The sequence below is a fragment of the Coregonus lavaretus genome, assembly GCF_964263955.1.
Source record: "Coregonus lavaretus genome assembly, chromosome: 17".
NCBI lineage: Eukaryota > Metazoa > Chordata > Actinopteri > Salmoniformes > Salmonidae > Coregonus > Coregonus lavaretus.
The window spans coordinates 16,896,227-16,924,003 of record NC_140004.1 but is presented as its reverse complement, the minus strand read 5'-3'; the positions used below and the strand labels follow the sequence as shown (position 1 = coordinate 16,924,003).

The following is a 27,777-nucleotide window of genomic DNA, read 5'->3' as shown; positions in this document are numbered from 1 at the left end:
AATACTTGAAAATACAGAAGGTTTCACTCTGTGTTGTGATGGTATTGGATTTGACCCAAACCGTACGTTTTTAATTTAGGCCTAAAAGTACATTTATTTGTTGTTGATTTTCAGGTATTGTGGTGACAGCATCATGTTATGGGTATGCTTGTTACCAGCAGGGACTAGGCCTAGGGAGTTTGTTAGGATCAAAATAAATATGAAAGGAGCAAAGCCCTTTAAAAAGTTAGAGGAAAGCCTGCCTCAGACTTCTGAACAGCTAACCCTGGGAGTTTTATTTTTCAGAGGGACAATAACATGCATTTTAATACCAAAGACACACCAGAATGGCTTTCCAATTGGTGTTGAGTGTTCCTGAGTGGTCCAGTCTCAGTCTTGACTTAAATCAGCTTGAAAGTCAGAGACAATGTTTGAATATTGCTGTACATCAATGATTCCCAACCAAATGTACTGAGCTATAGCAATTGACAAAAACAATGGCTATATGTTGCCCTAAGAGTTGTGCAAAGTTGGTAGAATCTTATTCAGAATTATTCACAGCTGTAATGGCTGCCAGTGGTGATTCCACTAAAAACTTGAAAATGTGAAGTATGTTGTGTAGATCGATAGGAAGAAAATCAAATGTAATCCCTTTTTTAGATTTCATTTTAAGCCAGTAAAACGTGACAACTGGGTGTAGACCTTTACTAGATACTGTATATCATCTACAGTGACATTTAAATAATTTAGCAGACACTCTTATCCAGAGTGACTTAGTTAGTGTATTCATCTTAAGATAGCTAGGTGGGACAACCACATATCACAGGCATAGAAAGTACATTTTTCCTCAATAAAGGAGCTATCAGTCGAGTCAGAGCTAGAAGGGGGAGGAGGGGGGGAGGGGGGGGGGGGTTGAGGTGAGGAGAGGAGGAGGATTATTTAAGATACTGTTTGAAGGTAGGGTTTCAGGTGTTTTCGAAAGATGGGCAGGGACTGCTGTCCTAGCTTCAGGGGGAAGCTGCTTCCACCATTGGGGTGCCAGGACAGAGAAGAGCTTCCCTCCCGTAGGGGTGCGAGGGCCAAGAAGAGACCTGAGGTGGCAGAACGGAGTGCTCAGGATGGGGTGTAGGGTTTGAGCATAGCCTAAAGGTAGGGAGGGGCAGTTCCTCTTGCTGTTCTGTAGGTAAGCACCATGGTATTGTAGTGGATGCAAGCTTTGACTGGAAGCCAGTGGAGTGTGCGGAGGAGTGGGGTGACATGAGAGAACTTGGGAAGGTTGAGCCCAGCCAACAGCGAGTTGCAGTAGCTCAGACGGGAGAGGACAATTGCCTGTATTAGGACCTGCACCACTTCCTATGTGAGGTAGGGTCATACTCTACGGATGTTGTAGAGCATAACACTGCAGGAGCGAGTCATTGCTTTTATGTTTGTAGAGAACGACAAGGTGTTGTCCAGGGTCACACCAAGATTCTTTGCATTCTGGGAGGACGACACTGTGGCATTGTCAACCGTGATGGAGAGGTCTTTGAGCGGGCAGGCCTTCCCCGGGAGGTAGAGCAGCTCCTTCTTGTTGAGGTTGAGCTTTAGGTGGTGGGCTGACATCCAAGTTGAGATATCTGCCAGGCACGCAGAGATGTGTGTCGCCACCTGGGTGTCAGAAGGGGGGAAGGAGAATTAGTTTAGTGTCATCTGTATTGCAATGATAAGCGAGACCATGTGAGGAAGCTGGGTGACTTGGTGTATAGAGAGAAGAGGAGAGGGCCTAGAACCGAGCCCTGGGGGACCCCAGTAGTGAGAGTACGTGGTGCAGACACAGATCCTCTCCACGTCACCTGGTAGGAGTGGTCTGCCAGGTAGGATGCAATCCAAGAGTGTGCAGAGCCTGAGACGCTGAGCCCTGAGAGGGTGGAGAGGAGGATTGATGGTTCACGGTGCCAAAGGCAGCGGATAGATCTAGGAGGATGAGAACAGAAGAGCGAGAGTCAGCTTTGGTAGTGCTGAGAGCCTCCGTGACACAGAGAAGAGGAGTCTTGGTTGAGTGACTCGTCTTGAAGCCTGACTGGTTAGGGTCAAGAAGATCGTTCTGAGAGAGATAACGAGGAAGTTGATCAGAGACAGCACGCCTAAGTGTTTTGGAAAGAAAAGAAAGAAGGGATACAGGTTTATCGTTTTTGACGTCTGATGAGTCGAGTGTTGGTTTCGTGACAAGGGGAGCGATTTGGGCCATTTTGAAGTCGGAGGGGACGCAGCCAATGGTCAGGGATGAGAGAAGTGAGGAATGGGAGAAGTTCTCCAGAGATGGTCTGGAGAAGGTCTCCAGAGATGGGGTCGAGCGGGCAGGTTGTCGGGTGGCCAGACATCACTAGTCGCAGGATTTCATCTGGAGAGAGGAGATAAAGAGCCCAAGGCGGAGGGTAGTTCTGTGTGAGTGAGACCAGTGGACACAATGGGCTGAGTGAATGAGTAGCAGATGTCATCAACCTTCTTCTCAAAGTGGTTGACAAAGTCGTCCGCAGAGTGGGAGGAGGGAGTGGGAGGGGGTGGATGATTAAGGAGGGAGGAGAAGGTGGAAAATAGTTTCCTAGAGTTAGAGGCAGAAGCTTGAAATTTAGAGTGGTAGAAAGTGGCTTTCGCAGCAGATACAGTGGAAGAGAAGGTAGAGAGGAGGGAGTGAAAGGATGATAGGTCCTCCGGAAGTTTCGTTTTCCTCCATTTTCTCTCAGCTGCCTGCAGCCCTGTTCTGTAAGCTTGCAATGAGTCACTCAGCCACGGAGCATATCCTTTAAGTATCCTTGAATGTGTTTTACAGTATTCTCATACTTAATACGTAATGCTCTTTTCTTTTAATAAATCCACTGCATTATGTAAGAAGAAATGGATGTCCACAGAACAAAAAAATATGTTGTATCTATCTGTTGGTCACTTGGGTGAGAGGACATCTGTCATGTTAGATAATCTGAATACCGGGAGATGATGCTATCACAATACTCATGCCTGATCACTGCAAATAACTGTTTGCAGCTTGGTATTAGTCACATGATTTAAAATACATCAGTGACATGAGTTGACACTACCCAACCATATGATGTTTTTGTGAGGATAAGGGCAAGTGAAGGGTAATTGTTATGGAAGACCCAGGCTTGCTGATTGGGGAGAAAGACAAAGTAACCATCTTTATCTTTGAATCCATAATTTTGTCAATTTTTAGCTTTGCTTCAGTGAAATCCAATCTAATATCGACAGTTTCATTGAAGTGTTTTTTTAATACTCTGCTTTAGATTAATTGGAAAGGATCAAGAGGCTAACTGTGCTAAACATTCATACAAAGCAGGATTTTGAGAGGTTTAAATATCTGAGCAGTTCATCTTTACTGGGTTAGATGATTACTCTGACTGACAGATGTCTCCATATTTTCCAGCTGGATCCCCAGACGCTACAAAGCAAAGACTGGCAAAGAACAGTCATCACCATGAACGGGGTACGTATTACCAGCCTAAGTTTAAACAATCATCGCTGTTTTTCACAAAGCTTTCTGAAACCACACTGCCTTACTTATTTTGTTTAGCAAAAGTACTGTTTTGGCACAACTTTACATTGACATTACTCCAGTGGCCAGTGTAACCATTTTTAAATAAGTTATGTATATAACATGGTAATTACATGGGTTTTTCCACTGATAGTTACTGTGGAATAAAGATGACCCCTATATTAACGTTTACTGTGTGGATCAGGATACATGCAATGCTCTTCATTTCACTGACTCCTGGCTAATTCTTAACTTCTCTTGGTACAGATTGACGTGAAGCTGTCAATGAAGTTCACCAGCAGAGAGTTCAGTCTGAAGAGAATGCCCTCGCGGAAACAGTCAGGCGTGTTTGGAGTGAAAATCAGTGTTGTAACGAAGTGAGTGAATAATGTGTGTTTGTTAGCCTCTGTATAATCTCGGCACCCAGAACCAAATCAGACTCATACTTGAGGATTTTGGCAATGAAACCATTTTTATGTCTCTATATGTAGTTTGAAGTAAGTTGCTAACTAGTATTAGCGCAATGCTAACTAGTGTTAGCGCAATGCCTGGAAGTCTATGGTAACTGCTAGCATGCTAGTAGATACCATAGACTTACAGTCATTGCGTTCATGCTAGTTAGTGTTGGCTCGCGAAACTACCACTAATTTGCTTCATACTGGATACAGAGACATACAAATGGTATCCATGAGTTCATCTGACTCTGGGGAAGTAGATAAAGGGCTCCATTGCCAAAATCCCAAAGTATCCCTTTAAGCCTGTCATGAAGGACTAGCCTCCATGTAATGCATGCCACATTTCTGTTACCAACACAGATCAGACCTAATATTGTCAAATGAATGGGATACCTCCTCCTACCTCCTACCTCCTTCACTTTAATCCAAAAACAACAGTGCAGGGTAAGGAATAACTGTCAAAGACAGTGGTCTAAGGCACTGCATCACAGTGCTAACTGTGCCACTAGAGATCCTGGTTCGTATCCAGGCTCTGTCGCAGCTGGCCGCGACCGGGAGACTCATGGGCGGCGCACAATTGGCCCAGCGTCGTCCAGGGTAGGGGAGGGAATGGCCGGCAGGGATGTAGCTCAGTTGGTAGAGCATGGTGTTTGCAACGCCAGGGTTGTGGGTTCGATTCCCACGGGGGGCCAGTATAAAAAAAAAAAAAATGTGTTCACTAACTGTAAGTCGCTCTGGATAAGAGCGTCTGCTAAATGACTAAAATGTAAAATGTAAATGTTTGGGATTTTCTATTTTCACATGGAGCACAAGGCTCTCATGATCATTTGTAAAATAACTTTTGCCCCTTATGGGCAGGGTCTATTTGAGAAAACATCATTTTATAGTGGTAAAGATGCAATACTGCAGGATGGAGGTCTTTCTCTGTGTTTGCTTTACTCTGAAAGTAGAAAGAAAATATAGGGGTCATTTATGAGTACTTGGGAACAGGTATTACATATCAAAATTGAAAAATGCTCTTGGGTTCAGTTTATGCACTACCACAATAAAACAAACATCAGGTGTGTACTGAAGTCAGAAATGAGACACCCAGTTTTGCAGTCACAGGTATTTTGACTCATTAGTGTAAAGCACTAGACTTCTCGTTTCCTGCATTAATCCTGTTTTAATCCTGCATTAAGTGTAACCATGTGTCTGTGTTTGACCTCGACAGACGGGAGCGGTCCAAGGTGCCCCTAATCGTGAAGCAGTGTGTAGAGGAGATAGAGCGCCGGGGCATGGAGGAGGTAGGAATCTACCGGGTCTCAGGGGTGGCTACAGACATCCAGGCCCTGAAGGCTGCATTTGATGCCAGTGAGTACACCGACCTTGGATCTCTGGTACAATGTCATTTATGTATTACTATTATTCATACCGGCTTGCAGCGTACTGTTCCCCCTGTTTATCGTTAATTCCTTTCCTCTGATTGACAGACAATAAGGATGTGTCGGTGATGATGAGTGAGATGGATGTGAATGCCATTGCTGGAACGCTGAAGCTGTATTTCCGTGAGCTGCCGGAACCTCTTTTCACAGATGACCTGTACCCCAACTTCGCTGGAGGCATCGGTCAGTCTCTCTTTGTGACCTAAAAAAATCTTACTATGGCATTTAGCCTCATCATAGTGAATACAACATAAGAGTGACATTTAACAAACTATTAAACCTAAATCAGGTAAGACAAAAAAATACTAAACAATTGTGTCTTCGTCTTGCAGCCCTGTCAGACAGTGTGGCTAAGGAGAGCTGTATGCTGCACCTGCTGCTGTCACTCCCAGAACCCAACCTGGTCACCTTCCTCTTCCTGCTGGATCACCTGAAGAGGTATACTCCCCACAGTGACATGATTGATCCTGTCACATGAATATAGTCTAGTGCTGAGCGATTAACCGATCATTTTGGTTTTTGGGGTTATTAAACAACTAATTGACCAATGTCGGTTCAATTACTTGTATTCCATTTAGTTCGGGGTTTCTTTTTGCCCAACGCGTCGTTTCTTTAGAGAGAAATCAAATAATTCATGAATTAAATCAAGTCAAGAACTATGTGGGATGCTAGGTTGAAGGGAGTTGTTGTTTTCATTAAGCAAATATTCAACCTAGTTCAAATCAAATCAAATCAAATTTTATTGGTCACATGCGCCGAATACAACAGGTGCAGACATTACAGTGAAATGCTTACTTACAGCCCTTAACCAACAGTGCATTTATTTTTAATTTAAAAAATAAAACAACAACAAAAAAAAGTGTTGAGAAAAAAAAGAGCAGAAGTAAAATAAAGTGACAGTAGGGAGGCTATATATACAGGGGGGCACCGGCTAGTTGAGGTAGTTGAGGTAATATGTACATGTGGGTAGAGTTAAAGTGACGATGCATAAATAATTAACAGAGTAGCAGCAGTGTAAAAAGGATGGGGTGGGGGGGGCAGTGCAAATAGTCCGGGTAGCCATGATTAGCTGTTCAGGAGTCTTATGGCTTGGGGGTAGAAGCTGTTGAGAAGTATTTTGGACCTAGACTTGGCACTCCGGTACCGCTTGCCGTGCGGTAGCAGAGAGAACAGTCTATGACTAGGGTGGCTGGAGTCTTTGACAATTTTGAGGGGCTTCCTCTGACACCGCCTGGTATAGAGGTCCTGGATGGCAGGAAGCTTGGCCCCAGTGATGTACTGGGCCGTACGCACTACCCTCTGTAGTGCCTTGCGGTCGGAGGCCAAGCAGTTGCCATACCAGGCGGTGATGCAACCAGTCAGGATGCTCTCGATGGTGCAGCTGTATAATTTTTTGAGGATCTGAGGACCCATGCCAAATCTTTTCAGTCTCCTGAGGGGGAATAGGCTTTGTCGTGCCCTCTTCACGACTGTCTTGGTGTGTTTGGACCATGATAGTTCGTTGGTGATGTGGACACCAAGGAACTTGAAGCTCTCAACCTGTTCCTGTTCAGCGCAGAAATGTGGTAATTAACTACAATGGACATAGTCCATTGCACTAGTTCTTTCCAGCTCAGACGGATCAGAGAGGAGGAGGCAAAGCGAGAGGTTTCACTCTCACCAACATATGCCCAAAATAAGCCCAATGCGTTTCTATGGGCTTATTTTTGACCTAAGCTTGTCGCCTGCCTTCCTGCCTTTGGGACACGACTACCATTGTTAGGGCAGAGACATGAGCATCTCTTCATTAGATACAGATCTCTGGCCTGATACACTTTTACGCCTGCTACGTTAGGTTAGATACACACAGACCACATAGACCACATGAGAGAGGAATGAACACAACGACGAGGGAAACAGAGACAGTTTGTGAAAGTATGCCAAATCTATTTTGAAGAACTAGTAAAATGATATCGTCAGACAGCTCTGCAGCATACTTAGGCAGGTTAGCTAAATAGGATGACTAAAGACAGTACAGTATGGGGAGCACATAACGTTAGATGGCCTGGCTGGCTGACTGCTACTGCCTGAGCAGAGATGAGATTATTACTTTTTAAGGAATGAAAAATAATAAAGTAATCAAATAAAAACTAAGTAATATACACAACTGAAATATTGTATTATTTCATAGTAATTTCAATTTTTTCTATTGATGTCTACCCTATGTGGACCTGATCAGAGACAATGGAATATTTGTTATGTTTTGCAATTGAATGTTCACTATTTTTGGCTTTGGAAATTCCATTAAAAAGCTCTAAAATCATAGTAACGTCATTATTTCATAATGCATTTAATGTTTTTACCGAAATCAAAAACCGTCATTATTTTTTAATAATCGAACCGAAACTGAACCGACCTAAAAAAGCACTAATCTCTCAGCACTAATACAGTCACAGATCTGTTATTCAAAACCTGTTGCTAATTTCTCCTTCCTTGTTCTCACAATCAGACACTTTTGATATCCTCTGTGTTCTTACAGGATTGCTGATAATGAGGGCGTTAATAAGATGTCTTTTCACAACCTGGCCACGGTCTTTGGTCCAACCCTGCTCCGCCCCTCTGAGAAAGACAGCAAGATCCCAGCCAATGCCACGCAACCCATAACAATGAATGACAACTGGTCACTGGAGGTTATGTCACAGGTACTGCCAAAATCTGTGTAGACATCTATAGTGTCTTTTGGAACGTCAATGTTGATTTTGTTGCAGAGGTAGATTCAGAGGTATTCATGGAGCCCATAAATATGTGCTATGGTTCTAATAATCCCTTTCCTTTGCTCTTTCCCGCTTCCCCTTCTGTCTCTGTAGGTACAGGTCCTGCTGTATTTCCTTCAGCTTCAGAGCATCCCAACACCGGACAGCAAACGTCAAAGCATTCTCTTTTCCACTGAAGTATAGCGGGAGCATGGGCATTTCCATCTGTGAAAAACAGAGGGAGGAAGAAGTGGACAAAATTATCCCTTTCATGGTAAATTGTTGGCTGCTGGAGGAAATGAACACTGCTAAGGAGCAATGGCTGGATTACAGGGTACCTGCTCTATATGGCCACCAGAGGGAGTCAACAGCACATTTCAGACTAACAAATTCAGTACTTTCATGACCAAAGCCATTCCATTATGATCAATGATCCAAATATCATCCTTATCTTGCTGCCCTTAAAACTGTCGTACACAGACACAAAAAGCCATTTAATATGGTCAAGTCAAAGCACAGACCATTCCTTTATTAGATTTTTAATTGCAAAAATGTTTTTACCAGATGAAGTGAGGCAAATTGTCATCTCCATGATCCCTTATATTAGGTGTGCTGAGCATTTACAGATAGTGTGTAACAATCTGTTAATTATTTGACAATCAACTCATTTTAGAGGCACTGATGATCCACTGATTATTATCAAAACTGTGAAAAATAGTTTCATTCCTTATTAAGACACAAGGCCTGTTTCATAACTTTTCCCTGCTGAAGCCCATTGTAGGAAAATGTGCATTCACCAGATGTTTATGCGAATGCTCTCTTTATTTTGTAAGGAATGTGAGACTGATCAAACTTAAGTAGGTATATTTAACATGCAGGCATGTTGACATAAATGTGTTTTTAATACTTTTCTCTTCAAATAACTGCTGTTTGTGAGTTTCTGTTAAGATATTTCTGGGAGGTTGTACTTAGTTAAACAGTCGACCTCAACCATATCTCAGAATATGTCTTTTTTTTGTTTTTATCTTATATGGACCTGAAAGCTGGATATTGCTAAATATGTTGTAAGACCAGCTGCATTAAGTAGTAGGCCTAAATGTTTAAGTACAATTATGACAGTCCTACATTTTCCTTAAGCATTCCCACTGTAGCGTCATTTATCTTTTGATCTTATTCAATTAGAGATCATTCATCTGAACACACCACCCCTTTACTGGATGAATTTTGTTTTTATTTCAGATGGGTTAAAACCAAAGACTATTCAGTGCTGTCACGTGGAAATTAGACAGAAATAGCACTGATAAGCTTTGTCTCTTTATTCAATTTTAGTGGTAGTGATCCACTAATATCCAAATCTCCTGGGTATGAAAACAAGTATGGGCATTGTGAAGGGCACCATTGTCTTCTGTTGTGTTATTTTGTTTCTAGCAAAATATATAAAGGGTTTACTGTTCTCTGCCTGGCGAGCTGTAACTTCGAAAGCCCTTAAAAATATATCAGTGCTTGCAAAGTGAAAATCATTCCAAATGTTTACAGATATCTGAATTAAGATGTTAAGCAAGATATGAAACTGTTATGCTAACTGACTGTTTATAGTGTATCAGCAATCACTTAATTTACATTTCTTCCTTCCAGACAGTTGTTGTAGTCATTATCCTAAGAAAGGCTAATTTATGTAGCTACAATAAAGAGTTGATTCCCATGTGCTTTGTATTTTTTTAATTTTGATTCTCTGCAATCTGAGAACACAATTTAAGATTATTTAACATGATTTTGTTCAAGTGTTGTGTCGGTAGAATATGATTTTAGTTATTTTCTGCACAATGTATACTCTAAAACAGCTGCGTGAGACTTTGTAGCTAGCTGAGATTCAATACATGTTCTTTATTCATATAGAGCTGGGCTCTAGATGTAAATGGACTAGAATGCGCATGCCGATCTTGTTAAATACATCTATGGAGGATGCGCTCCAGTCCAGGGCAAGGCTCTGGGAAGCAATAATCAGGCTGATGTTCGCTGCATTGACGACTGAAAAGCAACGTGTCAGATGGACCAAATTGGGATAACCTCCAGTATCTATCTGTCTCAGCTACAAAGCTGTCTTAAAATGTATTCGCATCCAGTTATACATTTTCACTCTTCAAGGATCAAATAGAAGAAGCCACGGTATGAATTTTAGCTAGCTACAGACAGTACGTTAATAACGTCTTTATCAAGCTAAGCTAGGCTAGCTAGCTACTGTAGTTATGTGAAAATATATACTTTAGCTAATCATTTCTTAGCTAATGTATTTCTGGGAAAGCTTGCAACTTTCACGTCTCCTGGAACATCCAATTTAGTCGTATTTTAGGCTAGCTATAGTTGCCAGTCAGACTAGGAAAAAAAAAACGACCGTTAGCTTGCTAGCTGTGTCAAACTATTCAGCTAACGTCAACTGGCTAGCGACGGTAACTTGCTAGTTAACGTTAGCTGACAACTTCTCATGATTGGCTGTATGGAAATGTTGATTACAAAATGTTGGCTGCAAGCTATTTAGATACTACTAGATAGTAAGCTAGTTAGCTTTGTTATTATTCTAGCTAACGGTAACTAAAAAGGCAAGTGGGGTGACACACTGTCAACTGGTCATATAGCCAAATATTTTTTTAACTAACCCAAGCTCATAGTTCTATCTGTGACATTGCCAGAAGATTCCGACCCTAACATTACCCTTGTTTAAACTGATCTGCACTGGGGTCGGAACGCAATCGTGGTTCCATTAAGACACTGTGGAGCCCATGCCAGATATAGGTCGGAAAATGTATCTCAATGCAGGGATGGGATATGCCTTTATCCACACTAATTCATTGAGAAGGTTGAAATACTGCTAGTTTTCCCAGAAAACGGCCCAGTTTGTCCTCATGCTAGCTAGCAGTAGCCAACACAGCCATTTTGGAATGGCAGTGTCAGCCAATCAGCATGAGGACGAAAAAGGCAGTTTTCCGGGAAAACTAGCAGTATTTCAATCTTCTCGATGGAGCAGTGTGGATGAAGGTACAATTTGGAGTAAGGTGGCATATCCCATCCCTGCATAGAGGCCCACAGTGGAGGTGTAATAATACCCATAAAACCTAGCGGTCAAACAGGGAAATGGTACAAATCCCTGCAAGCTCCTGCACGTCATCTCTAGCCGACACTTTTAATAACAGGTATTGTGTCAATTTAAAACTTGCACAAGACAGTTAACGGAATTGTCCATTTTAAATACATTTTACCAATTTATTCATTACTACATTTAGCTAACATTAGAATAGTTAATCCAGAGATTCTTACCTTTGCCTCGATTAGGCAGTCTCGTCCAGATCATGATAACCACATTAGCAGCTAATTAGCATTTCATTATTGGGTGTAAATACAGGTGAAGATATTGATAAAAGTCACCTTGGCCTAGAGAGATTTACACGGTTATCAAAACGTCACGCCAGGGTAAGCCTACACACAACACAGCCCTTATTTTAAGTGTTTCTAAAAAATCCCCTATGGGAAAAATGAATGGTGGAAAAACTATTGGAACCATTTCCCTGTTTGACTGCTAGGTTTTATGAGTATTATGACTCATACTGTCGTACTCTATAGAGGTACGTTTTCCGACCCATATCTTGCGCCGGCTACACAATGTCTTAATGTAACCATGGTTGTGTTCCGACCGGGGGTAAACAAGCATAACGATAGGGTCGGAATCATCTGGCTAGATATGTCAAATGTCATGGCAATAACTAACTTGTCATGTAGTCCTGATTGTGGCGATGCTTTCCATTGCCTGTACAGCATACCCACGCAAATGTACATAGTAAAATCCTTAACATCCCTTGTCTGTCACATGTTGAATACAATTATACTTGTACTTACTCTGCCGATTGTCTGTGGGGGTGGTCCTTCAGCTGGTTGAAACTTGAGACAAAATATCCACAGAAAATTATTATTAAGCAGACTTCAAAACGCAAGTCTCTGTGTGTGTCAATTAAGATGTGTTTGCTCATGACCTAAGACATGTGCACAAGATGGAAGTACATGCACGTAGCATACTAACCGAAGTCTTGTAGGTGTTTACATAGTTTTGCGCATGTGCCAGGTGATAGAAAGTTCAACGGCAGTACCGGCACTCTAAAAGTCTGGATATTTTGTCTCAAATTTCGACCAGCTGAAGGACCAACCACACAGACAATCGGCAGAGGGAAATAATTCAAATGGAATTTTAGTAAACATTCTGGCTTGTAAAGAAACAAGTTTCCACGTTTTTGCAGTGCTTTGTTTGACTGTATACCAAGAATTGGTATCATAGTCTGATTTAGGCAACTTGTCATAGCTATCTAGCTACATTATTAATGTTTGTGATTCCCTGGGCCTGAAGCATGTCACTCTTTTTTCCACATGCAACTTAGAGGTCTCTCTAAAGCCCATATAGCTGATTTATTTAGAAAATATAAAACACACGTCTCATTATACAGTAGAAGAATTCAAAGTGAGCATATTTCTCCTGACTATTCTTTATTTTCCTGAATTGAATATCTTTAAGCTTTACAATCTGCTCTCCAATGTCCTGTCCAGGGAATGTGACTTGTGCAATATGAATTTGGCTACTCCTCCTTGTCTCTGAATCCTGCCTTTTGGGAAAATTTCCCAAAGTGAAAAATCTTCAGTTCTTGGAAATGTTCCTAGAGCTGGAAGTTACCTAAGCACCCATTTGTGCATGTGTAATTGTCTATAGTCTGATCCTACTTTTTAAAGAAGCCTGAGTTGTTCACCTCACACTCTGATATTTCCTGAGCTCTGATACAGATTGTCCTAGCCATGTGTTTTGTGTTGTATGCACTGCATAGCGCAGTGTTTCTCCATCCTGGTCCTGGGGACCCAAAGGATTGGGAAACATTGGTATAGCATAATAGGGTACATGAAGGATGGCTTGGTTGGATCTGTTAGGAGGACTGGGTCTTTGGCTATAATGGATGTTTTCGACTGAAGAGTTGAGGTTACACTTTCTGCTCTGTCTGAAACACACTGATGCCTACTTGTCCTCGCACACATTCATCCTTGTAGAATTTTCTCAAAGGAGACGCCACCACAGGAAGCGGATGTTATGGAAGGGAAGTGACTCCCGCAGTCAAAGCACTGAATAAGGAAGATGAGGAAGAGGGAGGGGCAGTTTCCAGTAGGCCGAATCTTGCTCGCTCTCTCTTGCTTCCTTTTTTCCCTGCTTTTAATGGTTTTGTTTCATAAGCAACAAGGGGACACTGACTGTGCATAGTTGTCCTTCGGGTCAGCCTTGGATTGAATCCAAGGGTTCCATGCGTTCATTAGCCGGACATTGTTGGAATCAAATAGCAGCACTAGCCCAATCATCATGGCTAGTGCTGGCTTTAGATCTTGCTAGTCTGTTGCTGAGCGAGAACTCATCACCCTAGACGCCAACCCTTTACCCACCCATGAATGCATAGCTGGGATTGTCGTGTCCTTTCACTTTCTGTACCCCATTTGCACACAGTGCATTTTACATAAGACCAAGGCCTTTATTTCTTCTTAGAGGATGCTGGGATGCATTACTAATATTTGGACTATAAGAATGCCATTGAAGTATTACTGCACACCTGAACCTGATAGTCTACGGAAGGCATATGAATAGTGAGAATAGACTGAAAGTCTAGGCTATACCCGCAGCCTCTCTCTCACTCAATCCCATTCATTCATAGCCAAAGAAAATGGCAGCCTTCCAAGTCGTGTGTTTAGGTGATCAGAAAGCTGTACCCAGGCTGTATTGAGAGCCCATGTCAGCAGCTGGCAACGTGCCCTGCACAATCCAAACAGAGGTCAGATAGGGTGAGAACACACACACACACACCTGACTGGGGAGTGTAGGCTACAGTAGAACACTCTTCTGTTGCAAGATGTCCCTATTTATATGTTTTGTTTTACTTAAAGGTGCAACTCTAAAGGAATGTTTCAATGCCAAGTTTTACATTAATATTCCACTGCCAGTAAGGGTGTATTGTATTTCATTGTTGTTATTTCAACATTCACTATCTGGTCTGTCTCTTACCCTCTGGCTGTTCAAGAATGTGTACACTACTAGGCATATTTCAATGAGGGTCTGAATAAACAAGCACCTCCCAATCACAGGAACCATGGGGCTTCAACACACATCTCACAGCTGAGAGACATTAGGCAGAGTTTACTCCTAACGAGCACAAGTGCTCTGCTGCTCTGCTATAAATGAGAGGCGAGAGAGGACAACGGGGAGCTGTTAAAAAAGCTCTGGAAAGATCTCATAACTCCAGCACAAGTGCAGAAAGACCCAAAAGGACCAGACTGCGTGTTCCCTTTTTGATGGTTTAAAGTAGAAAGACAAATGGAAGCGTTTTGGCGTCATATCTGAATTTATTAATATGCCAAACAAGAGTTTAGAAAACGTTATCACTTTGTCACAGGCACGGATTATTCTATTTAGACAGAAATGCACCCTATATCATTTATATTTAGAAAATAAACAAGTATAATATTTACTCAACTTTCTGTCTGCTTACTTGATTAAACAATGATGGCCTTTCCAGGCAGGGCGTTGGTACTTCCACCTGCACCCAGCTTGAGAGCAGGCACAGAGAGATCCAGAAAGCCTGCTTGGTTTAATGGTCACATATGCTGTGCAGGATAGTATGTCCAGCAGGTTGGGTTAGAGATCATAGGAATCGCAGGGAAGAACAGCAGCACTAATGTAACTCAGCTGAGGGATATTACTGAGATCTGCCCCCCGTCCCGTCCCGTCTCATCTCCAGCAGTATAGAATTTAAACTACGCCCACATCTCTGAGAACCATAGTATGGCCGAGCCCTTTGGAAAGCCATTACTCTTCAAATTGGTTCACCAATTGGTTTATTTTTAGGCTATCTTCAGGGCCTATTGCAATTACGATTTACTCTTGCGATTTGTTACACAACTATTCCTTGTAGACAAAAAGTAAAAATGTCTTGTGTGCAACAACTAGAATACTTCTGGTTATGTAACTTTCAGGAAGAAAAAGACTGCCTCATTTGTCATATAACGCTGTTTTATAACCTCTGCTGTCATAGATAAAGCCCCAAATACTTTCCCTACCTTGGTCATCATGACAGCAAGGCATGTTGTCCATGCACCTGGGTGAGACGTGTGAACTAATACACATGGATTGTGTATTACATTTTTATCAGTGAGGTCGGAACTTCTGAGCAGAGAACAACCCCAGTTGAACCCTAACCAGCCTATGACTGCCATCTGGTAATGCTGATGACAGTCAGGATATCTGAGACTGGGATGAAGAGAGATTAAGTCAAATGAGCATGCCTGGTTTTCCAGACTTGTGGAGCTAAGGTGTTTTCCTTTAATGGAAATTATTTCAAGGAAATATAGTTGAAGGTAGTCCTTCCACTGATATGTTGTCCTTTCTCCCTGTGTGTTTCCAGATTGAGGTGTAAATGTATGGGCATCAGAGAGCCCAGTATGAAGAAGACAGGCAGGCCGGTGGTGAGTAAGGCTCAAAGTGGAGAGAGGGGGAAGACTGAAGGCGCTGCTACAGGAATCACAGGCAAGGCTGCAGCCAAGACCACCACAATGGCACCACTGTCAAAGGTACACTTCTATCCCACTACACGTCTTGTAACTAAGCCAGGTACACTTATATCAAATTCTAAATTATGTACAATGGCCTACTTTGCCAACACCCATTTGTACATGTTTATCATGGTACCGAACAATCCTATGTTATTCTTCTGGTGGCTGGCTGGATTAGTGGGCATTAAAGTAATTGTTTTCATGTAATTGTTTTCCATGTGATTTGTTCTCCAGGTTAAAAGCAATGATGATCTGCTAGCAGCAGTGGCAGGGGGCACTCCAGCTATGAACAGCACTGTGACCAAGAACAAGAGAACTGCCTCCACGGGGACCAGCAGTGGTAACCCAGACAGTAAACCAAAGACTAGCTCAAGTAAATCTGTTTATATCTTTATATTAGCTGACTAGCCTTTAATGACCTAGTCTATGTTCATCATACTTATTATTACTCTGCATTTCATGCTTGCTGGGTTCTGTCTCTCTTTACAAGGTTCTTCAGCCAAACGTGTGACGTCCTCTACCTCCAAGGAGCCCAACTCATCAAGGGACCGTCTGCGGACATCCAGAACATCGGCTAGTAAGAAGCAGTCATCGTCAGGGGCAGGGCAGGAGGATGTGGCCCAGGGAAAGCGCTCTCGCAGCCAGCAGCTGACAGAGTCGGAGGGCCGCATGAACAAGTCTAAATCAGACAGCCAGATCAGTATCAAGGTAGCCCTGGAGGCCAAGGTAAAAGACCTGCTGGGTTTGGCCAAGAGCAAAGACTTGGAGATCCTGCACCTGCGCAGCGAGCTGAGGGACATGAGGGCCCAGCTGGGCCTGGGAGGGGAGGAGGTGCCCCCAGAGGAGGGAGGAGGGGAGGAGGAGAAGCCCCAGGAGAGGGAGGTGTCGGCCATCACAGCAGCGGATGTGGAGTCCACGCTGCTTCTCCTGCAGGAGCAGAACCATGCCATCCGTGAGGAGCTGAACCTGTTGAAGAGTGAGAACCGCATGCTGAAGGACCGGCTCAACGCGCTGGGCTTCTCGCTGGAGCAGAGGCTGGATGGCTCTGACAAATTCTTCAGCTACCCCTCCCTGAGCCCAGACCTGGCAGTCAGCAGCGGTCACAGTGATGGCGGGGGCACTGGTACCCTCACCTCCTCTGTGGAGGGCTCTGCCCCGGGCTCCCTGGAGGACCTGCTGACGGCCCAGCAGCACGGTGGTTCAGTGGACAACTTGGACAGTGAGTCCAGCGAGGTCTACCAGGGCATCACCTCCAGCGATGACGCCCTGGACGCCCCCTCCGGAGCATCGTCCTCCTCCGAGTCGGAGAGCGTGCCCAGCCGAGAGCGCTCACACCGGGGCAGCAGCGGCAACGCCAGTGAGGTGTCTGTGGCCTGCCTGACAGAGCGCATCCATCAGATGGAGGAGAACCAGCACAGCACGGCCGAGGAGCTGCAGGCCACACTACAGGAGCTGGCTGACCTGCAGCAGATCACCCAGGAGCTGAACGGAGAAAACGAGAGGCTAGGGGAGGAGAAGGTCATCCTCATGGACTCCCTGTGCCAGCAGAGCGACAAGCTGGAGCACTACAGCCGGCAGATTGAGTACTTCCGCTCTCTACTGGACGATCACCACTTGTCCTACGTCCTGGAGGAGGACATCAAGAGCGGCCGCTACATGGAGCTGGAGCAGCGCTACGTGGACCTAGCCGACAATGCCTGTTTCGAGAGGGAGCAGCTGCTGGGAGTGCAGCAGCACCTCAGCAACACGCTGAAGATGGCGGAGCAGGACAACGCTGAGGCCCAGGAGGTAATTGGGGCTCTGAAGGAGAGGAACCACCACATTGAGCGCATCATGGAGTCGGAGAGGCAGGACCGGGGTACCATGGTGGCAGCGCTGGAGGAGTACAAGGCAGCGGTGAGCTGTGACCAGGTAGAGCTGAGCCGCTGCAGGGCCCAGCTGGACCAGGAGAGGCAGAAGGTGGCTGAGCTCTACTCCATCCACAACTCTGGAGACAAGAGTGACATCTGCCAGCTGCTGGAGGGAGTTCGGCTGGACAAGGAGGAGGCGGAGGGCAGGGCTGCCAAACTGCAGGAGGAGCTGAGCCACGCCCGCACTGATGTCACCAGGCTGCAGGACACCCTCAATAAGGTGAGTCCACCACGCACACACCATCCTACAGAGGTAGTACACTTGATCCCTGAACCCACCCTTTTGATAGTTTGCCCATTTTAACCATCAAAGTTGCGAGACTGCTTCTGTCTCCTGTATCCAACTTGTGAAAAGTTGACGAAAGTCCACTTTCCTCCATGTACCTCACCACTGAAATAGAGAATGAGCATTCATTTGGGCCATTTAGTTTATGAATGAGATGATGATTGATTCCCTGGATGGTGTGTGCAGCTTGATAGGGAGTACCGGGACTTCCAGGAGCAGGTGCAGAAGCAGATGGCTGAGCAGAAGCGTGGGCTGGAGAAGCAGCGCGGGGAGCTGCAGGAGAAGGAGACGGAGATCGGCGACATGAAGGAGACCATCTTTGAGCTGGAGGACGAGGTGGAGCAGCACCGAGCCGTAAAACTCCACGACAACCTCATCATCACAGACCTGGAGAGTGAGTGGGCTATGGCCAAGGGGGAAAACATGTCACAGCATCATAGATCTATGCCATATCACATAAGTAAGGCCAGGTCCAGGAGTTTTATGGCACTTTTTGAGGCACTGTGCTTTTACCGGTATTTCCAACATTGTCCACTAGTGTTGCTGCAGGTAGTAAATCTTAGGAAATGTTCTGTAATTAACACAAGCTGTCTCCAATCAATCAATCAATCCATGTCTGGTTGTGCGTGTGTGTTTAGCGGGGAGATCGCCTAAGCCAGGGGAGGCGTAGCTCTGCGAATCTTAATCGCACAAAACCTATTATTTGGCAGGGAATACTATTTGTAGATCAGTGATTCTACAGCACACTTTGCTCAAGCTGATCCTGTCCAACGGACTCAGACGTTGTAACTAAATGGGCCAATTAGGGGAAGTTTCACGCAAAAGTTGACATTCATAAAAAAATTCTACTTGACGAGAGAATGTGCTCACCTCCCCACAAACTTTAGACCATGCGCATGCACATCTGCTAGTGGTTGAAATATTGTGCAAAAAAAACAGGAAAACATGAGTGAGTGAAAATGTGTTTTATTTTTTGAATCTAAAATAATTAGACATAGGAATCTTTTTCCTATTTATTTTATTTTCATAACCATTGCAGAATAAATTCCTCACCTTTTCTGGCCATGATGGGTTCATATTCCCAAAGTAGCCATACAACAAATGACCATGCTCATCTCTCATGGGCCTATTAAATAGATAGGCTATATGTGTTTCAAGTTTTGCCATCCCATATGCAGCGCGGTTTATAATATAGACCTACAGTTGAATTTAACAGGTGAACAGTTGATCTTTTACATTGAAGTAGGCCTATGTATGCCACTGTAAGTACTGTATTTTATGTTTTTTTTGTGTGTTTTAGAATTGGTGGGCAGTCCATCATATTTAGGTTGGGGGAAAAGTCGATGCAGAAACATTGTTGAATTCACACGTTCTGCTGACAGGTCCACAACAATTTGCCATTGCTTTCTCCTATAGAAACTGACACAGTCCTTTGCCAGATACAGCATAAATTTGTGCAAAAGATTAAAATATTCTGCCAACACAGTAAAATGTATATTTTGCATAAGCCGTAGCTTATGTAAAATATTTAACTGTATGGGCAGGCTACAGTATTGCTGTGCAATAGTAGCGTGACATCATTGCCTATTTAATATCAGAACCTCTACCAAGGCAGGACATGGAAACCCATAATCAGTGTTGGGGAAGCTGCTCTGAAAATATAGTGTACCAAGCTACCAATTACTTCACACTGGAGGAAGTTAAGCTAAACTAAAGCTACCCTTAAAAAATATAGTTTACTTAACTAAAGTTACTTTGAAAAAGTAGTTAACGACATCAAAACTACTTTGTAAAAAATTATCATATGTAAATCTGAAATGTCATAGACGACAAATTGCAAGAACAGATCACTCTGTAGTCTGATGTTAACTGAATGTGTAATTTATTCTATTAATCACAAAAACAATGTTTCAAGTGAGAGTTGGGCAGGTCTGATGCCGAAAAGGAAAGGGAATTATTGCTTATTTCACCCATATTTAATTTTTGTAAAAAGAGTAGTGTATAGTTCCAGTAGTTAGCTACACAACTACATGGCAAAAAAGTTAACTATTGAAAAACACTACCTGATTTGAATGTAGTACAACTAGCACCAAGCTACTGCAAAATGTCGCTAAATTACTAGTTGAACTACATGTAGTTTACTACTCTCCAACGCTGCCAATAATCTATTGATAAACTAAATATTGAACAACAACTTGTCTTTTGCATAGAAGTGTGGGCTGTAGCATTTAGCCTAATTGTTTTGAATATACAATCAATCTTGCAGAATTGCAACTTGCTATATAGGCAGCATGCATGTTTAGTTTGAAAAAGTCACTGCAAAATATCCAAACATTCTGCCCACAACTCTACAGAAATATGATCTAAATTGCCATTTCTCTTTCTTATAGAAACTACAGTGGCCTAATTCCAATAGTTTCAAATTATACAGCAAATAAAGGGTTTTATTATCACCATAAAAGGTGAATGGTGGAGTTTTAATGCTCGTTCACGGGCGCACAGTTCTTTTACGACAGGTCTGATTTACACTATCAGTCAAATGTTTATTAAAAAAAAAAATTACATTGTAGAATAATAGTGAAGACATCAAAACTATGAAATAACACATATGGAATCATGTAGTAACCAAAAAAGTGTTAAACAAATCAAAATATATTTTATATTTGAGATTTTTCAAATAGCCACCCTTTGCCTTGATGACAGCTTTGCACGCTCTTGGCATTCTTTCAACCAGCTTCATGAGGGAGTCACCTGGAATGCATTTCAATTAACAGGTGTGCCTTCTTAAAAGTTAATTTCTTTCCTTTTTAATGTGTTTGAGCCAATCAGTTGTGTTGTGACAAGGTAGGGGGGGGGTATACAGATGATAGCCCTATTTGGTAAAAGTCCATATTATGGCAAGAACGGCTCAAATAAGCAAAGAGAAACGACAGTCCATCCATTACTTTAAGATATGAAAGTCAGTCAATACGGAACATTTCAAGTGCAGTCGCAAAAACCATCAAGCGCTATGATGAAACTGGCTCTCATGAGGACCGCCACAGGAATGGAAGACCCAGAGTTACCTCTGTTGCAGAGGATAAGTTCATTAGAGTTACCAGCCTCAGAAATTGCAGCCCAAATAAATGCTTCACAGAGTTCAAGTAACAGACACATGTCAACATCAACTGTTCAGAGGAGACTGTGTGAATCAGGCCTTCATGGTCAAATTGCTGCAAAGAAACCCCTACTAAAGGACACCAATAAGAAGAAGAGACCTGCTTGGGCCGAAACACGAGAAATGGACATTAGACCGGTGGAAATGTGTCCTTTGGTCAGGGTCCAAATTGGAGATTTTTGGTTCAAACCGCCATGTCTTTGTGAGACGCGGTGTGGGTGAACGGATGATCTCCGCATGTGTATTTACCACCGTAAAGCATGGAGGAGGAGGTGTTATGGTGTGGGGGTGCTTTGCTGGTGACACTGTCTGTGATTTATTTAGAATTCAAGGCACACTTAACCAGCATGGCTACCACAGCATTCTGCAGCGATACTCCTCCCATCTGGTTTGGGCTTAGTGGGACTATCATTTGTTTTTCAACAGGACAATGACCCAAACACCTCCAGGCTGTGTAAGGGCTATTTTACCAAGAAGGAGAGTGGAGTGCTGCATCAGATGACCTGGCCTCCACAATTCCCCGACCTCAACCCAATTGAGATGGTTTGGGATGAGTCGGACGGCAGAGTGAAGGAAAAGCAGCCAACAAGTGCTTAGCATATGTGGGAACTCCTTCAAGACTGTTGGAAAAGCATTTCAGGTGAAGCTGGTTGAGAGAATGCCAAGAGTGTGCAAAGCTGTCATCAAGGCAAAGGGTGGCTATTTGAAGAATCTCAAATATAAAATATATTTTGATTAGTTTAACACTTTTTTGGTTACTACATGATTCCATATGTGTTATTTCATAGTTTTGATGTCTTCACTATTATTCTACAATGTAACAAATAGTAAAAATAAAGAAAAACCCTTGAATGAATAGGTGTGTCCAAACCTTTGACTGGTACTGTATAACGGGAAACATTCGTATACCATGGTGCGCCAAGTCTATAAATCTCTGTATTTTTGTAAGTGCGCAGAATTTTCAGACATTTTGTGTGAAATTTATGCAATGGTTATAAATGAAGCCCCTGGCTCTACACATAAGACATAACACTGGAACCCCACAATGCATTTTCCACCTTTGGCCAGTGCCACATGGTGGCTGTGTAGAGCTGTGTCAGGCTTCTTGCAGCCAGAGGAAACTGTGAACAGTAGGAGTGTGCCAAGTACTTGGACAAAACAAGTATTGTAATGTATATGGAGAATTTTCCGTGTACGATTATGACTAGTATTTTTTTGGGAATTACAGTTGAAGTCGGAAGTTTACATACACTTAGGTTGGAGTCATTAAAACTCGTTTTTCAGCCACTCCACAAATTTCTTGTTAACAAACTATAGTTTTGGCAAGTCAGTTAGGACATCTACTTTGTGCATGACACAATTTTTCCAACAATTGTTTACAGATAGATTATTTCACTTATAATTCACTGTATCACAATTCCAGTGGGTCAGAAGTTTACATACACTAAGTTGACTGTGCCTTTAAACAGCGTGGAAAATTCCAGAAAATTATGTCATGGGTTTAGAAGCTTCTGATAGGCTAATTGAAATCATTTGAGGCAATTGGAGGTGTACCTGTGGATGTATTTCAAGGCCTACCTTCAAACTCAGTGCCTCTTTGCTTGACATCATGGGAAAATCAAAAGAAATCAGCCAAGCCCTCAGAAAAAAAATTGTAGACCTCCACAAGTCTGGTTCATCCTTGGGAGCAATTTCCAAATGCCTGAAGGTACCACGTTCATCTGTACAAACAATAGTACGCAAGTATAAACACCATGGGACCACGTAGCCGTCATACCGCTCAGGAAGGAGACGCGTTCTGTCTCCTAGAGATGAACATACTTTGGTGCGAAAAGTGCAAATCAATCCCAGAACAACAGCAAAGGACCTTGTGAAGATGCTGGAGGAAATGGGTACAGTAAAACGAGTCCAATATCGACATAACCTGAAAGGCCGCTCAGCAAGGAAGAAGCCACTGCTCCAAAACTGCCATAAAAAGCCAGACTACGGTTTGCAACTGCACATGGGCACAAAGATCGTACTTTTTGGAGAAATGTCCTCTGGTCTGATGAAACAAAAATAGAACTGTTTGGCCATAATGACCATCGTTATGTTTGGAGGAAAAAGGTGGGAGCTTGCAAGCCGAAGAACACCATCACAACCGTGAAGCACGGGGGTGGCAGCATCATGCTGTGGGGGTGCTTTGCTGCAGGAGGGACTGGTGCACTTCACAAAATAGATGGCATCATGAGGAAGGAAAATTATGTGGATATATTGAAGCAACATCTCAAGACATCAGTCAGGAAGTTAAAAATGGGTTGCAAATGGGTCTTCCAAATGGACAATGACCCCAAGCATACTTCCAAAGTTGTGGCAAAATGGCTTAAGGACAACAAAGTCAAGGAATTGGAGTGGCCATCACAAAGCCCTGACCTCAATCCTATAGAAAATTTGTGGGCAGAACTGAAAAGGCGTGTGCGAGCAAGGAGGCCTACAAACCTGACTCAGTTACACCAGCTCTGTCAGGAGGAATGGGCCAAAATTCACCCAAGTTATTGTGGGAAGCGTGTGGAAGGCTACTCGAAACGTTTGACCCAAGTTAAACAATTTGAAGGCAATGCTACCAAATACTAATTGAGTATGTAAACTTCTGACCCACTGGGAATGTGATGAAAGAAATAAAAGCTGAAATAAATAATTCTCTACTGTTATTCTGACATTTCACATTCTTAAAATAAAGTGGTGATCCTAACTGGGAATTTGTACTAGAATTAAATGTCAGAAATTGTGAAAATCAGAGTTTAAATGTATTTGGCTAAGGTGTATGTAAACTTCTGACTTCAACTGTATTTGTGATCGGAAAAAGTTATTATCAGCTGCCAGCATGGATCTCGCTTTCTCTCAAACAGTGTGAAGCACTGTGTGCTCCAAACAACATTGACTAGTTATTCTGTCTGTAAAGAAACTTGTGGCGTTTCGGTTGCGCCTGCTGCAACGATTGGATTAGAACAAGCCACTCTCGTTCTGCTCTCATTTAATTTGACATTTTAGTCATTTAGCAGACTCTCTTATCCAGAGCGACTTACAGTAGTGAGTGCATACATTTTCGTACTGTTCCCCCTTGGGAACTGAAACACACAACTCTGGTTTTGCAAGCGCCATGCTGTACCAACTGAGCCACACGGGACCACATTTCCCCAGACACACGTGGCTGTTTTCAAAGCCAATGCTTCTTGCAATTATTATTTATTCTGGCCCAGGCATGTTTACAGAGCGACAGATCATAAAATAATAAAAGTACAAATGTATATAGGTTTTTTATATTGTACAAATGTTGTGGCATAAGTGTCGGGAGAGAGGTTTTGCTCCTCTCGAAAGTGAAACAATATACGAGGCAAGCGAATTAGCCTACCTTCATCTAAATCTGTCTGGAATAAATGCAGGCAGTAGTAGCCAGCCATGCATTAGGGTATTCATTAGCCTATTTAGTTGATAATTGAATAGGGCTAAGGAAGGAGCTTTGTTGATTTGTGTGTTCATAAGTCACTCAGTATTCATACCCCTTGACTTATTCCACATTTTGTTGCGTTACAGCCTGAATTCAAAATGGATTCAATAAATGTTTCTCACCCATCTACCCACAAAACCTACAGGAGGGTAGCTCTCCAGAAACAGGGTTGGGCAACCCTGGTCTAGGGTATCCGGGATGATGCTGTTGATGTGAGCCATGACCAGCCTTTCAAAGCACTTCATGGCTACCGATGTGAGTGCTACAGGGCGGTAATCATTTAGGCAGGTTACCTTCGCTTCCTTGGGCACAGGGACTATGGTGGTCTGCTTGAAACATGTAGGTATTACAGACTCGGTCCGGGAGAGGTTAAAAATGTCAGTGAAAACACTTGCCAGTTGGTCCGTGCATGCTTTGAGGACACGTCCTGGTAATACGTCTGGCCCCGCGGCTTTGTGAATCTTGACCTGTTTAAAGGTCTTGCTCACATCAGCTACCGAGAGCATTATCACACAGTCGTCTGGAACATTATTATTTTAAAAAGTTCTTCAAACTCTGTCAAGTTGGTTGTTGATCATTGCAAGCCATTTTCAAGTCTTGCCATAGATTTTCAAGACGATTTAAGTCAAAACTGTAAGTAGGCCACTCAGGAACATTCAATGTCGTCTTGGTAAGCAACTCGTGTATATTTGGCCTTGTGTTTTAGGTTATTGTTCTGCTGAATGGTGAATTTGTTTCCCAGTGTCTGTTGCAAAGCAGACTGAACCAGATTTTGACTGGGCTTAGCGCTATTCCATTAATTTTTATCCTAAAAAAACTCCCTAGTCCTTGCCGATGACAAGCATACCCATAACATGATGCAGCCACCACCATGCCTGAAAATATGAAGAATGGTACATACTGTGTTGTGTTGGATTTGCCCCAAACATAACGCTTTATATTCAGGACATAAAGTTAATTTTACTTTAGTGCTTTATTGCAAACAAGATGCATGTTTTGAAATATTTGTATTCTGTACAGGCTTCCTTCTTTTCACTCTGTCATTTAGGTTAGTATTGTGGAGTAACTACAATGTTGTTGATCCATCCTCAGTTTTCTCCTAGTACAGCCGTTAAACTATGTAACTGTTTTAAAGTCCGCATTGGCCTCATGGTGAAATCCCTGAGCGGTTTCCTTCCTCTCCGGCAACTGAGTTAGGAAGCATGCCTGTATCTTTGTAGTGACTGGGTGTATTGATACACCATACAAAGTGTCATTAATAACTTCACCATGCTCAAAGGGATATTCAATGTCTGCTTTTTTTTTTTTTTACCCATCTACCAATAGGTGCCCTTCTTTGCGAGGCATTGGAAACCCTCCCTGGTCTTTGTGGTTGACTCTGTTTGAAATCCACTGTTTGATTGAGGGACCTTACAGATAATTGAATGTGTGGGTACAGAGAAGAGGTAGTCATTCAAAAATCATTTTAAACACTATTATTGCACACAGTGTGTTCATGCAACTTATTATGTGACTTGTGAAGCACATTTTTACTCCTGAACTTATTTAGGCTTGCCATAACAAAGGGGTTGAATGCTCAAGACATTTCAGCTTTTCATTTCAAATTAATTTGTAAACATTTCTAAAATCATAATTCCACTTTGACATTATGGGGTATTGTGTGTAGGCCAGTGACACACAATCAAAATGTATCCATTTAAATTCAGGCTGTAACAACAAAATGTGGATAAAGTCAATGGGTATAAATACTTTCTGAAGGCACTGTATTACCATATTGCTTACACCTGTCAAATCCTAACAAAGGGGTTGAATACTTATTGACTCAAGACATTTCAGTGGTATTGTGTGTAATCCATTTTAAATTCAGGCTGTAACACAACAAAATGTGGAAAATGTCAAGGAGTGCGAATACTTTCTGAAGGCACTGTATTGAACTTGTTGTTATTTAACATAAAATAACATGTTAACTTTGATACGCTTGGTAGATAAAAGTCAATCATGTTTTGCCTTTGAGACTCCTTGACATGTAGCTATATTGCTATTGGCATCAATGGGATTCAGTTTACTTCATAGACTGAATTACACAACAATTAACCCTAACCTCTAGTTTCATAAATTGGTGCAGCTAAGGTCAGTGTCTCTGTCGGCTCTTGAATTGTTTGAAAGCAGATTCTCTTCCTGCGCTGCATGTGAATATATCCTGTGGCCCGTTCACATGAACTCAGCCATGTCTGCTTCCTCCCTCAGACTCTGTGAAAAAACTGCAGGACCAGAAGCGCGATATGGAGCGGGAGATTAAGATTCTGCACCGGAGGCTGAGGGTGAGTGGGCCAGTGGACAGGGTCATCTGAGGACCAGAGGTTACTGACACGGTCAAGTACAGCAACACTATGGCTTGGTTTGGGCCATGTTCATTACAACTGGAATACACTGGAAAGCAATATGTTTGGTTACACAACTTTTCTTATTAGATTTATCATTCGGCCTCAGTGGTCGAAATTATGTTGCTGTGTGTATGTGTCTGTTTGTCTGTTCAGGAAGAGTCGGCAGAGTGGCGTCAGTTCCAGGCCGATCTACAGACGGCCGTGGTCATCGCTAATGACATCAAGTCGGAAGCACAGGAGGAGATTGGGGATATGCGGCACCGTCTCCGCGAGGCCCAGGAGAAGAACGAGAAGCTGGGCAAGGAGCTGGACGAAGTCAAGAACCGCAAGTAAGAGACACTGAGGAACACGCTGTGCTTGATTCCAAGTGTCATGTGGCCGACGCCAGCTGTCTTGATCGTATTGGGGAGATGTGTGTGTGCGGGTTTAACAGTGATAGTCACATTGATGAAGCTGGATGTGGTGGTCTGAATTTGCATCCACATGAAATGCGTGAGGTGAGACCTGATGTGCCTTGGTCTGTATTGAGTGTGTTGGTGTTTGTCTCGTCAGGCAGGATGAGGAGAGGGGCAGGGTGTATAACTACATGAATGCAGTGGAGAGGGATCTGGCTGCACTGAGGCAGGGCATGGGCCTGAGCCGTCGCTCCTCTACCTCCTCTGAGCCCTCTCCCACCGTCAAAACCCTCATCAAGAGCTTCGACAATGCCTCCTCACAAGGTACCCCAACCTGCGAGTGTAAGAAATGGACCACTTTTTTGTACTTTTCTCATTTCACCTGTATATTCCTAGTACTAAGCATAGCAGTAACACTGCTACTA

At 43.0% G+C, this 27,777-nt stretch overlaps 2 protein-coding genes across 3 annotated transcripts in view; both read left to right on the top strand.

Moving 5' to 3' along the window:
- LOC311144545 (breakpoint cluster region protein-like) overlaps positions 1-9,820 on the top strand; it is a 49,726-nt gene extending 39,906 nt beyond the window's left edge. For both annotated transcript variants that reach the window (XM_084180575.1, XM_084180574.1), the window contains exons 17-23: positions 3,398-3,457; positions 3,773-3,882; positions 5,174-5,313; positions 5,433-5,567; positions 5,717-5,822; positions 7,903-8,065; positions 8,231-9,820. In XM_084180575.1, the coding sequence (XP_084036701.1) occupies positions 3,398-3,457; positions 3,773-3,882; positions 5,174-5,313; positions 5,433-5,567; positions 5,717-5,822; positions 7,903-8,065; positions 8,231-8,320 (804 nt within the window). In that variant the 3' untranslated portion in view covers positions 8,321-9,820. The remainder of the gene's footprint in view (positions 1-3,397; positions 3,458-3,772; positions 3,883-5,173; positions 5,314-5,432; positions 5,568-5,716; positions 5,823-7,902; positions 8,066-8,230) is intronic.
- Positions 9,821-10,131: 311 nt separating this feature from the next.
- Positions 10,132-27,777, top strand: part of LOC311144431 (cytospin-A-like) — a 31,457-nt gene continuing 13,811 nt past the window's right edge. The window contains exons 1-8 of the mRNA XM_084180441.1: positions 10,132-10,282; positions 15,586-15,751; positions 15,968-16,106; positions 16,224-17,863; positions 18,116-18,323; positions 26,821-26,894; positions 27,111-27,286; positions 27,510-27,694. Of these exons, the coding sequence (XP_084036567.1) occupies positions 15,602-15,751; positions 15,968-16,106; positions 16,224-17,863; positions 18,116-18,323; positions 26,821-26,894; positions 27,111-27,286; positions 27,510-27,694 (2,572 nt within the window). The 5' untranslated portion in view covers positions 10,132-10,282; positions 15,586-15,601. The remainder of the gene's footprint in view (positions 10,283-15,585; positions 15,752-15,967; positions 16,107-16,223; positions 17,864-18,115; positions 18,324-26,820; positions 26,895-27,110; positions 27,287-27,509; positions 27,695-27,777) is intronic.